The sequence below is a fragment of the Podarcis filfolensis genome (assembly GCF_964270895.1).
Source record: "Podarcis filfolensis genome assembly, chromosome: 1".
In the NCBI taxonomy this organism is placed as follows: domain Eukaryota; kingdom Metazoa; phylum Chordata; class Lepidosauria; order Squamata; family Lacertidae; genus Podarcis; species Podarcis filfolensis.
In genome coordinates, this window is record NC_139604.1 from 44294853 (window position 1) to 44308510 (window position 13658).

General features: G+C 41.1%; 1 protein-coding gene across 6 annotated transcripts in view; it reads left to right on the forward strand.

Moving 5' to 3' along the window:
- SLC12A8 (solute carrier family 12 member 8) overlaps nucleotides 1-13658 on the forward strand; it is a 65619-nt gene extending 51961 nt beyond the window's left edge. For 5 of the 6 annotated variants that reach the window (XM_083584988.1, XM_083584986.1, XM_083584985.1 and 2 more), the window contains 6 exons: nucleotides 1720-1866; nucleotides 2776-3445; nucleotides 4825-4922; nucleotides 5956-6073; nucleotides 8839-8899; nucleotides 12291-13658. In XM_083584988.1, the coding sequence (XP_083441114.1) occupies nucleotides 1720-1866; nucleotides 2776-3445; nucleotides 4825-4922; nucleotides 5956-6073; nucleotides 8839-8899; nucleotides 12291-12456 (1260 nt within the window). In that variant the 3' untranslated portion in view covers nucleotides 12457-13658. The remainder of the gene's footprint in view (nucleotides 1-1719; nucleotides 1867-2775; nucleotides 3446-4824; nucleotides 4923-5955; nucleotides 6074-8838; nucleotides 8900-12290) is intronic. The other variant, XR_014541403.1, reaches the window with a different exon arrangement.

Consider the following 13658-nt stretch of genomic DNA (forward strand, 5'->3'; position numbering starts at 1 on the left):
CTTCCAGTATGTAAATGGAACTGAGAATCTGCTGCATTTCCTGTAAGCTGTGCAGGTTTCTTGCTGCTGCTAAGTGGAGCTTTTTCTATGGGATTGCTTCACTCTGTTCAGAGCTCATACTTGCTAGCCATGCAGGGCAAATTAAAGTGTGTTCTTTCATGTTAATTTGAGATGAAATATCCACCAGGATGTTTTCCTGGGCAAGCTGCGCTGAAATCCTACATTTTAAATTGTCCTTGAACAGCTGTCATTCATTTCAATCATTTCATTTTAGGAGAGCTTCCCAGTGGATTGGAAGCCATCCTCCCCACACCCGCCTTTTTGCCATGTTCTTTAGAGTTTAGATTTCAACCTGATCACAATCATATTCACTTAGAAGTAATTATTCCTAGCATACTATGTTTTAACTGTTCAAAGCTCTGCACATATATTGTCTCTATCATCCTTACACCAGCCCTGTAAAACAATGCTGTTGCCTATAAATTAACAATAGTAGCTGAGGCAGAGAAAATAGAAGCGCACACCAGACCACTTGCATGCAAGGCATCCCCCCATCTCTTTGGCCCTCCCCAATAGAATCATAGAGTTGTAGTATTGGAAGGGACCCTGAGGATCATCTAGTCCAGCCCCCTGCAATGCAGGAATATGCAGCTGTCCCATACAGGGATTGAACTTGAAAGCTTGGCATTATCAGCACCACGCTCTAACCAACTGAGCTATCCAGGCTGACCCAAGAATAAGAGACATGGCAACTAATATTTGGGTGAAATCAGGCCACAACTTGATTGACAGCAGATGTAAGGAGTTTAGCATAGGCATTGGGTAGACCCCGTCCCTTCTGGCCCGCCTGCCAGAATAACTTATGGGGTCAACTGGAAATGAGGGAGTCCCCAACCTCCATCAAGGAGGAATGCCCCTACTGGATTGCACCTGGGGAGTGCTGTGGCCCAACAAAAAGTGGCTGCAGAGTGGCCTGTGTTATATACTGGAGGGGCTGGCTAAGCCTGGTGACCCATGCCTGCTTGCAAATTGCTGATTAGGTGAGCAGGTGGGGCCAATTACCCAGGCAGCAAGCTCGGCTCAGAGGCTTCCTTTGCTGCCCAGGAAACAGTCCTAGGGACCTCCCACATCAGATCCTGGCATGCTGCGGAGTGCCAGTCTGCAGTGGCTACAAGAGAGTGTGAGTGGACTTGGTGAATTCATGGCTGAGATGAGATTTGGACTCCAGATTTACCAACTCATCACCATACTATACCAGCTCCCTTGTGTAACCCCACAGATGTTCAGAACTGGCCCAGGGCATTTTGCTGTCTGATGTGGAACAGCAAATGACACCCCCAATTGAGGTGCACAAAAAAATCCCAGAAGCATGTCTTCCTAGGAGCAGAAGTACAAGAAAACAAACAAAATACCTAACATGTTGTGGCCTTTCACGACAACTAAGGCTGTGTGTGCACAATACCTTTAAAGCACATTCTTGGCACTGTAGTTTGTTAAGAGTTGCTGGGAATGGTAACTGTGAGGGCTAAACTACAGTGGCCAGAATTATTTGCAGGAAACAATGCGCTTCAAATGTGCTTTGAAGGTGTAGCATCTGTACAGCTCAAACAGCTGCTTGAGGCAGCCACACCACTCAACCTAATGGTAGAGCCAGCCCTGTAATGTATGCAGCATTAGTCAAGAAACATGCCAATTTTTGCTTTGTTTCTTTTATTTTAGGTGTCCTTGGTGGGCTTCTTATTCTTACTTGGTTTGTACATTTCATCTTTAGCATCCTGCATGGGAGGTCTGTATGGAGCACCTCGAATCCTTCAGTGCATCGCCCAAGAAAATGTGATACCGATACTTGCATTTCTTGGACGGGGGGTATGTAAACATGGAACATAGACTAATCCGCCTTTTCTTTACAGTACACAAAAGTTCGGACAAGCATACCTTCGGTTTATCTCACCAGAGTAGTAGCTAGCTGCTAATTGAGTTTCCAGAAGCAGAGGGATATTTAGATCTCCAGTCAGTCTGAGTGGGAAGCACTGTAATCTTCCAAACTTTGTGTAAGAGAAAACCCAAACTAGCTTCTAAACCATGAACTTTATTTGGAATGGACCCTCATTCCACATTGTTCGTACCTCATCTGCTACCTCTCAACATATTCTTGCATCTTTCTTTGCCAAATGATTCTCAAGCTCTTTTGTTGTTTGTTTTAAGAGGGAAGGCCTGTGGCGAACCCTTTCTCTCTAAGCTGGAATTCAGAAACACTCTAGAACACAGGCACTGTTTAAAGTGAGGGTCCACATTAAACTTCTAAAGCTAATGCATCACAGTGTTTCTCTTTGATCTGACAGACACACTTGCTGCCTCTGTTTGTGTACTTTTTGTTGTTGTTTACAATTAATAGCTGCTGAGCAGGGGCAGGGAAGGGATTTGTAATGAAAGTGTGGGGAGTGAGCTAACTCATTCCTCCCCTAGTGTGGCTACAAGAAAGGAGATTCCGACTAAACATCAGGAAGGACTTTCTGACAGTCAGACCTGTTTGACAGTGGAACGGACTCCCTTGGGAGGTGGTGGGCTCTCCTTCCACGGAGCTTTTAAGGCAGAGGTTGGATGGTGATCTGTCATGTATGACATACTTGAGATTCCTGCATTGCAGGGGGTTGGACTAGATGACCCTCAGGGTCCCTTCCAACTCTACAATTCTGTGAATTCTATCTGCAAAGATTCTAATCAGATTATTACTCATACATAACAATATGCATATTCTTTCTGTTCTAACTATAGAAAGGACCAAACAAAACCCCGGTGGCTGCAATCTGCTTAACAAGCCTTATCACCATGGCCTTCGTTTTCATTGGCCAAGTGAATGTTCTCGCTCCAATTGTCACCATAAACTTCATGCTTACCTATATTGTCGTGGATTACTCCTATTTCTCTGTCTCCATGAGCTACAGACTTCAGCAGAGCTCCAAAAAGATACTGAGAGAGGATTCCAAGGTCGTGCTCAGCTGTTCTCGGCCTTTAATACTGGACAAGCCATCCTGTTATGGATCAGGTGGAATAATGCAAGGCCGATCCGATGGCACCTTGCTAGAATTCACAAAAGACATGGATCATATTTTTAGGCCTCCCGGCCAAGACCCAGGGGCCAGTCTTGAGGGAAAAGAAAAGGACATGGGTGTTAGCCAAATGGCCAAGCCCAGGAAGCAGAAGAAGGCAGTCAAACAAACGTTACAAGACAGCTTTCTCTTGGATCTTGGCAATAACATTGCCTCTACCCAGGATCTTTGCAGTGGTGACCTGGAATCCAGTGACAAAAGTATGCAGAGCTTTTCAGAGCTGAATCACCAGGATGAAGAGAGTTCTGTTGCTGTAGGACCCAAGCAGAAGCAAGACCAAGACAGAGGCCAGCATTTTGAAGAGAGGCACAAAACTGCCAGTCACCAAGTGGAAGGTAACAATAAACACAATTAAACTTACCTTTTAAAATGAAGAATATTGCTGGTACTCCTCCATAGGCAAGGATGGAAATTGGTTTTACAGGGTCAGTCTGTCAAACCTGGCAACAATTTATCCTTTTTTTCATAACTGTAGAGTCTGTTTTAATGATTCACAAGAGATTCTCCTCTAATTTGCCTGTGGAAATGTTGCCCAGATTTAATTCAGTGCAGGAAGATTTACTATTTACAGTGTACTGTGCCAGTAGTCTACATATGAATCCTTTCACTGTGAGATGTATCGCAACATTTATTTTTACCTTGACATGGGAGGTAATTGCTTCCAAAAGTTAACATCCTAAACATCAACTCTCCATTCTTTACAAGCAGAAATGATTGTGGTGGTCTTCATCAGATAATTCTGATTGTGGTCTAGAAACTGAAATTGTTCGGTTTCATGCCCGTATATTTTTCCCTTTCCAAAATGTTGCCTTCTGCATAATTGTAGTGTGAAAAGGACCTGAGGCATGCAGCGTTCAGTAGCTAAGCTCAGCAAAAGCTCTCCTTACCTAAACAATCTTACTGGAAGATCTCATAAGTTGGACTGCTGTGTTATCTGAATGTGAATAAATTCTAAATTCTGTGAGCAGAACTAGTTGTAGCATAATATATTGCGATTGGCACAAACCGTGTTTCCAAATAATTGGGATTTTCATTTTCATTTTTGCAAGGAATACAGTAATAGGAAAGGGATGGAGAAAGGAGAAGAGCTGGAGTACTGGCCAGCTTTATGTTCTGCACGTATAGTGATATATTTATGTTCCTCTGAAACCTTGGAGCTTGTCAGGGAAGCCTCATGCCAAGAAGGCCACTCCCTCAGCATCTATGTGAGTAGCCCCCTTGTTGTCTTGATTGGCCAACAAAGGCTGGACTGTAGACAGGAACAAAAACATCTGCTTAGTAGTGGGGAAATTGTTACCTGAGCCTCTCCAAACCCCTCCTCCAGAGGAGCTGCCATTGAAGAATCCCTTAATTTTAGCCCCTTTCTTAACTAACCATCTTCAGTAGGCTCTCCTTGCAGAGATTTTGGCTCTTGAAGCAGTCTAGGGCTTTCTTGGGACTTTCACATCAATAAAGGAGAAAGGTTAGCTTGCTGTTTCTAGAAAACTTCAGAACAACACAGCACCTGATACTTGAATTGTATCCTCTGAAAGCAATAGGTTTTTGGGGGGTGGGAGGGAGAAGACACTGCAGCTGGATTTGAACTTCTGACAGAAGAAGGAAGAAGTTTTGTTCAGGCATAGTGAACTATGTGATCCCTGTTAAGGGCACTTGAGTGCCTAGGCCTGATCCTTCAGAATCTATCCATTGTTCTACTGTCTCTCTCCTTCTGTAGATTTAAATGTAAAACAACAAAGCCAAGAATTAGAAATTCAGAAAATGCCAGCATCCTTCTACTCCAGACTCTGTGACCGTTGGGTTTCCCTTGTTGGTGTGAGTTACTCTATAATATTTCAAACCTTTCTTTAGGATAATAAGCAAGTGGCAACTAACATTACTTACAGATCCATAGGGATGCTTCAAGCTTCACAGAAAAGGTTCCATATATATGATGCAAGAGAGTATCTTTGAATACGAAGTTTTAATCGGTATAGGTGTTGGGTTGGAAACCTAGGAAGAAACAAGAAGTAGCAAAAAAGGTAATGCAATCTGGAGTGAGATGCCAGGACACTATGAGATGCTTCAAATCAGGGAACTACAAAATGAACCAGCCAGTTAGAGTATAGCATCACCAGGAACCTGTTCACAATTGGGTAAGATGGAACCCAATGGAGTTAAGATTTCAAAGTTGTTGTTTTTCAGTATAGATAAAACCGACCTTGTGAACAGTGATTTAGGGGGCTTTAAAAGGTGAGTATACAGATGTGGTGTATCAGCAACTATTAGCCTTGATGGTTACATGGAATTACCAGATTCAGAAGCAGTATGCATATGAGATGCCCTACTTCTGGGCTTTCCAGAAGCATCTGGCGGGTCACATGATTGGAAACACGATGCTGGGCTACATGGACGCTTGGTCTGATTTAGTAGAACTCTTGTGTTCTCCTGCTTGTCACTCAAACTAAATGGAGCTAAATTTTCAGCTGCTTTTCCCATTTGGATCACCATGTGCTCTTTGAAAATTCTAATTTAGACTAATCACATGCTCAGTCTGGCATTTGGAGAATGTGGGTCATGTAATTTGCTTCATTCTCAAAATGCATCTTGTTTCCCATGCCATTGAAGACTTACTCATTAAATGAGAGGTTATCCCCCACCTCTGCTAAGTACCAGAATGGGTTTTGTGGCAGGTCCTGAAAAGTTGTAAAAAGTAGGGTGAGACTTGGAATAATTATTCTAAGCAATTTGCTCTCCTTCAGATTGCCTAGCTATGTTTGATTTTAAAATAAAGTAAACATTCTGGGGGGAAATGGCAGCGCTAGTTACTGTACCCCAGAGTAATCCTACATTTTCCATTTTCCAACAGGCAATAGGATCACTTGCAATTATGTTTGTTATTCAGTGGATCTACACTCTTGTTAATTTGGGATTAGCAATTATTCTATATTTCTACATTGGCCAAGTGAGTCCAGGGCTACCACCTGGTAAGTGTTTTCACTTAGATCGGTCTCAGTTTTCATTATGTTTTAGTTGCATGAAAATGTCCTATCCTCTCATTGATGTTAACACTTTTTTATTTACTTGCTTATTTTTGTAGCTTAGACTATCAAAAGTTGTTGGGGTGGAGGAGGAGGAGGATGAGGAGGAGGATGATAAGAGCATAATCAATCCAATTGTAGCAGAAGAAATGTTAGGCAGATAAAAATGCAGTTACACTTTCCATCCCTTTATTGATGTAACCCTAATCTTCCAATGCAACCCATTCTCTTGCACTACTTCTGAAAGACCCTGAGACTTGAACATTGGAAGGTCTCAGTGGAGATGAATTTTGTAATGATGGGAGGAGAGGAGGTGTCACTGAGAACTTTTCTCCATTGCTCTCTTCCTCTCTGAACCTGGCAGTGTCTGTCTGACACGGAGGCCCTGAGCTTGACTGCAGATTACATGTATGGTTTTGTTGCAAGTCATAAAATAAGATTCTTTGAATCTGGGATAAGGAACCTCTGAATCTCCAGATGCTGACCACAAGCTTCTGTCATTCCTGACATTTAGCTTGGTCTGACGAGAGACTGGGTGCAGCAACATCTAGGGAGCCCTGCAGGCATTTAAATAGCTTGGTTGCATTTAGAATGATCAGGCTCTACTAGTTGATACCTTTTGCAAAATATTTTAATTTATTCTGTTGCACCTTCGTGGAATAAATTAGGTGGAGTTATTGCCTTACAGGAATGTTGTTTTTAAGATGAAAATATAAGTGGGTCATATCCATTCATAACCTCCCATCCACCCGTCTAGATAAATCCTCCTGAGAAAAATGCTTCGAAGATTGGAATCTCAATAAGAATCTCATTAAATACCAGAATTTCTGACTACAAAGTGGAAGCCCCTTTGATTTATGAAGTAAAACATGTTAAATATTCAAGAAATGTAATCTGAGGAAATACTCTTTAAGCTAAAAGAGTATTAAAAGAGTCTGTGCATGTCAGGTGTTTAGGGGTTTTGTGTGTGTCTGATTTAGAATGTAGTACAATGTGGCACTAAAATAGCAAGTACCACAGCCTATCGTAGTGGTTCCCAGGCTTTAATTCAATTTCACTGACTACGTAGCTGTAGATGTAGCTCCCTGATTCTTTTTAGGGATAGTTTTGTTCTTACAAAATACAGCCACAGAGGAAGCAATTTGAGAGGAAGCAATTTGAGGTGAGCTGCAGGGGCAGTTCTTATCTTTTCACCTCAAGTCACTGCGGGGATGGCCTACTCAAACCTGTAGAACGTTGACATGTGTTTTACTCTGGTTTTGTAACTTACGGTTGATTAATTATTTTTGAATGTTTAAAATTGGTTTTAACGGCCTTTTTAATTTCATTGGTAAATTGTTTTTGTAAACCAGTTTGAGGGTTGTTTGTTTGTTTGTTTGTTTTACAATAAAGCAGTACATAAATTTTATTAAATAAACAAACAGCCAGCACCCAATATTGCCCAAACTGTGTAGTTTTTACCTGCATGGTTGCCTGCATGTTTTCTTGATGGGTAAAATTCAGCTTGTGGGAGTTTTTTTGGTAGAAAAGGGTTCACGATCACCTTCTTCCCTCCACAACAGCCCCTTTTCTTTCAAATCGTAGTCTCAATGACTCCATTTTGTAGAAAGCAAATCCCCCCCCCCCAAAAAAAAAGAACCATAGATCTGCATGTCAGAACATAAGGAGAGTCCTGCTGGGTGGGTGCCCTCAACCATAGGAGATATAAACCTCTTAGCAAAACACCAAGGAAAGCAGGGTTGCCATCTAAACAAACCAGGGTCAAGCACAGGGAATCACGTCAGGCCAAAAATGTGGTCCAGAGTCAGGCAACAGTTCAGGGTCAATACCACAGGGCGTCTGAACAAAGTCTAGCTAGGTTTGTGAACAAGGGGCCAGCAACTTGAAGGCTCAAGAGGGAGACCTTAAATACTCTGCCCCCCTAGATCTCATTGTTCAGGGATTCCTTATTCATAAGATCCTGACTTTGCGTCCAAAGACACATGCCATCACTTTCCAGGCCTGGACCTTTTGGCACAAGCATGTTTTATGCATGTATGTATGTATGACAGTCCTTCACCCGAGGATTACAGGGCAGTTTAGAATATAAAAGCACAAAAATACATAACATAGTAAGGAACGAAAGCAATACCCCCTCCCGCAATTTAAACGGCCATAGTTTGTTTAATTAGCCGAAGGCAGGGTGAAAGAGGAATGTTTTTGCCTGATGGCTAAAGATAGGTAACAAAGGTGCCAGGTGAGACTCCCTGTGGAGAACATTCCACAAGCAGGGAGCCATTGCAGAAAAGGCCCGCTCTCGGGTTGCCACCCTTCAGACCTCTCATGGAGGAGCCACATGAAGGAGGGCCTCAGATAAAGATTGAAGGGTCCCTGTCAATTCATATGGGGAGAGGCAGTCCTTGAGGTATTGCAGTCCTGAGCCATTTAAGGTCGAAACCAGCACTTTGAATTCTCCTGGAAACTAAATGGCATCTATGCTCAAACTGTCTTGCCCTCAAGTGTTATTTACAGCCTGCATTAACTGATTCAGTGACTATTGCAAAGCCTCAATTTGAGGAGAAATATGAAAAACACATTCCCACCATTATTAAACCTTTAAACTTTGGGCCAGCTTGGATTAGTAAGGATCAATGCAGAGTTTTAGATTATGTGTCAAGTTATTAAGAGCAGTTTATCAATAGTGCAGCTTATTTTGTCTTTTTTTTCTACAGGTGTAGCAGCCAACTTCAGCTTTTTCCAATGGATAAAACAACTTTTACTTAATGCCTGCAGGTTGGTGTTAACTAGGAAAAGAGACGTTTCATATCCTTAATTAATTTGAGATTAACAGTGCAGTCCTATCCATGAGTAAAAATTAAGTTCCATCGAGTTCGGTGACGCTTAATCCTAGGTATAGGATTGCAACCTAAGTTATTTAGATCTCAGATATATTACAAAATACCACAAGACATATTTCTCATAAGCCATTCAGCATAGCTAATTAAGTAAAGGCCAAGTCATTCTTTCTGCCCTGCTTATAATGAATCTTGGCTCTCCTACAACCCACCTGCTAAATCTAAATGGAACCATACCAACTATAATCTCACTTTTAATAGATTCTGAGGGAGCAAGAATTTTGCTACACTTCCTAAGGTAGGGTTAACTGTACCACCTCCGTTTTATCCTTTAGATTGCAGAGATGTAACGTATCAGCTTATACCCCACCTATTTTTCAAAATGTCCAGTTACATCCCCCAGAGCCACTGAAACATTAACAAACTTGAATGAACAGAGATGCACTTGAAGTGCACTTAAGTGCATTGTATGGTGCATTCTTGAAATGCATCAGCAGGTAGTACAATTACTTTATTGATTCTGATTCTCTGGTTGAATGAAGAGCAACTCCATTGTGTCCACAAGGAACCAATGAGGGGGAAGGAGGAAGATCTTAAAATTAGTAGCGAAATATGGGAGAACATTCTGGCTAGTCATCGGGGTCTCCACAATAATCCATATTATATTATGATTGCTATTATGGGATTGTTTTGTGTTTTTTGTATTGTAAATTATCCTGTGATCTTTGAATGAAGGGTGGTATAGAAATATAATAATACTAAATAATAATAATAATAATAATAATAATAATAATAATAATAATAGTCATCAACAGCTACGCTTTGTTGGATTTAGAGCTGTATGCACTCTTTTATGGAAATGTGTGTGTGAATAGCTATAATATTAGTTTTATAAGTACTTGCACTACCATTAACTTTGCCATATTAAGAGTAGAATTATATATCACATACAGCATCGTTCTGTGATCACTGTACATAACTTTTTTCTACAAAATGCAGCCACTGAGGCTATGGTGGAGTTTTTTTGTGGGTGGGGAACTTTTTAACCCTTTCCCTCCAAGTCATTCTCTTGCCAGAAATCACCCTGACCAAACCACTCATTTACAGAATTCTGAACTTCCCTGGCTGTTTTGAGTTAGCTTCTCTCTGGCAGGGGTACCGAATGACTCCCAACCAGATAGCATGGTCAATGGTCATGGATGATGGAAACTATAGTTAAAGAACATCTGGGGATGTGGGTACCATACTCTGCTCTATAGGTCCTTCTCTATGGTCATTTGCTGCTTTACGCTTTCCCAGACTCTCCAAGTGTTTCCTCTTCTGTTGTATTTGCTATTGCTGCTTCACATGTTATAAACACTAGCTGTGTACTTACCAGATGACATATAGAGCAAAGAAGCAAAGTCTCTTACCTATTGCCACCTGTCCTGGTAAATACAATATTAATTTTAAATAAATTTACAAACCAATGAAATAGTAAGAATCAAACTAACTGAGGGAAACCTTCAATTAGGGTTTAAAAAAACAAATGAACACAAGTTTAGGATGCTAGAAATATGTTCTTACATTCTCTAACCCTGAAAAACTCAGTTTCAGCTTCCTTCAGTTTTTGTCAAAGAATTATTGCAGTTGCTCTATATCCACAACATAACGTGAAATTGCCATCCATCAGAAACCATGTCTCTTGAAATACAGAAGAGCATCGTAGATGATTAACACATATCTTACCTTTCTTTGCTTGCCATTTTCCACATCCCTTATATTTCTTCCTATAGGAGTCCTTGTTTATCTTTTCATTTTCACTACTTTGCATAAGTTCATCTGTCAGCAGGTACTTCTACTAGATACAAAGGAGGACAGCAATCTTAATAACTTTTAGTAATTTTGTAGAAGAGGGCATTTCAGAAGGTGCAACATTAGGCACCCTTCCTAAATATCTGAACCTGCCAACTCCCACATCTCTGCAGTTGTTCCAGGAGCCCCTTTCCTATATCCCATGCTGCTCTGTGCTGTACATCTGGAACAACCTTCCTTTGTAGAGTGTTCCCCCCCCCCATGATCAATTTATAATGCAACAAATATAAAGTTTCTCAACAAATATAAAGTTGATAAGCATCTTGATATCTTCTCTTAAGGAGGTGTGTCTGTTTGGGGACTAAGCATTCAAATTGCAATGTGCTGTTAGGAAAATGCAGTTCTTATGCAATTAGAAGAATATAGCAATTTGAAGTGCTGTCTGGAAAGTGGTAGCAAGAGTACCATCGGATGTGGTCCAGAATTTCATTGAGGATGAATAACTTAACTCCCCTCCCCACAACATGCCTTTACCATATTCTTTACCACTTGCAAAGAGATGTCTTTCATGGGATTAGATGTTAATTAGACTCAAAGCAAAGTGTGCATCTGACCCTTGTCAATGTTAGTCTCTTAGCAGCTAGTTTTCACTTTGAGAAAATTGCTAGCATTTTTGTGAGTTCAAGGTGTAATCACTCTGTGGCCACAACTGGTGGCATGGAAACTCCCATAATGTGTGCCTCTTGCAGTAAGAACATGTTACAAGTATTTTTAGGGGCTGTATTTACTCATTCCCTCTATATGGCAAAACTGCCCTGGTTGGAAGCATTTTTACACATTTTAGTAATTCAAAAGGCCCTAATGACATTAAGGGTTTAAATGCTACTGCACTTCCTACAACAGTTTAAGAAGGATGCTTCTGCAAATTAGATGTGAATGCAGTTGAGATTGGTCTTTAGTACATTTAAATTCACATTCAGAATATAAAACTATAATTTTAAAAGGCATTGAATAAGTGTTTAGTAGTCTTTTACGATTTTACTGAAAAACAACAGAAGTGCAGGATGAATTTTCTGGGCCTTTTCATTCTTTGAATTGTTGCATCCTAACTGGAAAGCACTAAAAGGAAACGAGCAGGCATTATTTTACATGAACTGGTCTTCAGCCATAAGGTATAGATTTAATTGGACCAAACATTAGTGCAGTTTTATATGCCTGGATCATTTGAAGCAACTGGGAAATACCGTAACCGAAGAGACACAAATGTATGTATTAAGGGGGAAAACCTTCAGTGACCATTTAAAAATAAAACTTACATAAGGAAAGAGTCTATGATGAATTTTGGCCAAACCCTCAAGTCATAAGGAAAAGTTTGCATTCTTTCTTCAAGTGCCGTGTCTTTGTGCATAGCAGAGTGGATTCCTTTTCTCTTTCTCTTTTTTTCTATTTTTGTTTACACAGTTCAAGAGTGCAGCTGCAGATGTATTGGGAAACAATGGGGCATCTGAAGGTTCTGCGTTCCTTTTGTTTTTCAGGGGAAAGCCATCCCCGGAGGAGCGATTTGTTGTGACACCGTCCCTTGCAACAGTTGGCATGGAGACCACTCAGCTCACAGAAGAGAATACAGATTTTGCCTCCCGGGACCGCTACCACCATTCCTCTCTTATCACCAGAGAAGAGTTTGTTAATCGGTTCCAATGAGAAAGCAACATGCCCATTCAATCTGCCAGCCAATTAAAAACAACTGGCCACAGACACACCACTTGATTAAAAGGCTTTCCCTTTTAGAACCGATTTTAATGAATACTGAAACTTCCAATTAAAGGAGGGAGTCGGGGGGCGGGTTTAAAGCCTTGGCTTCCAAACTCTGTTCTGTTCTCTTCTATTCCCCCCCCAAAAGAAAGAGTTTTGCAGCTTTTCCAGAACATTGGGGGTGTTAGTGTGCAATAACTCCACAGTTCATAATTTTTCTTTAAAAAATACAGTTTTATAAAGTTCTCTGGTTTTGTTGTAGATTGTTTATATGACACGCTTAATTCTAATATGTCCATATCTTAGCATGTAATTCAGAAAACCATAGGTACAGGATACCAGAAGAATGAAAAAGGGAAGCAACAGTAGTCTTCAGTATAGGTAGACTCAGCAGGTGAGTTGCTAGACAACTGAGCTTTGGACACACAGTTTTGTCAAACTTTAGCTGCCCAGAAAGAACCAATGCTAAATCTATATGTAGTGCCCCTTATCCACGTAGTGTGAAACAGACAGCCCCATATCAGACACGTTCCATGCAGCAACTGAGAATTTTTTAAAAAATGTAAAACCATCAAAGCTTAAAATGAGGATTGCATGTTGTGATCGGGCACAGAAATTAACGCAGAATGAACAATAAGCTGCATGCAGGCAAGTGAGCAAGCTGGCAGGAGTGCTCTCTAACCTCTCTCTGGATCAAGCAGGCCGCCTGAGGAAGGAAGCCCCCCATCTCCACATTCTGCATAGAAGTGCAGGGGGATGTTAGAGGAGGGATGGAGCTCCATTTCTGCCAGCTACTAGAACATTGCTGTTGTACTTTTGTATGCACATTTACAAGGCTGGCTTAGAAACCCTCTTGACAATTTTTTTTTAACATGGCCGAGTGCTTCTGACCCTTAAGTCTCTACCCCACCCCCAGCTACTGTGACTATCTACCGTTTTTATCTACTGTTTTAATGATACCTGGTGGTTGTGTGGAAGACAGGTCATCAAGAGGAATCATGTGTTACATGGACTCAGACTGGAGCAGTACCAGAATTCGGTATCATGGTGCTTAGGGTGGACAACATGAAACATGCCCCCGCCGCCAAACCAACCTCTTATTTTATGATGTGAAAAATTAACAGCAGTTGTAATAAAACGTTAAACAGCAA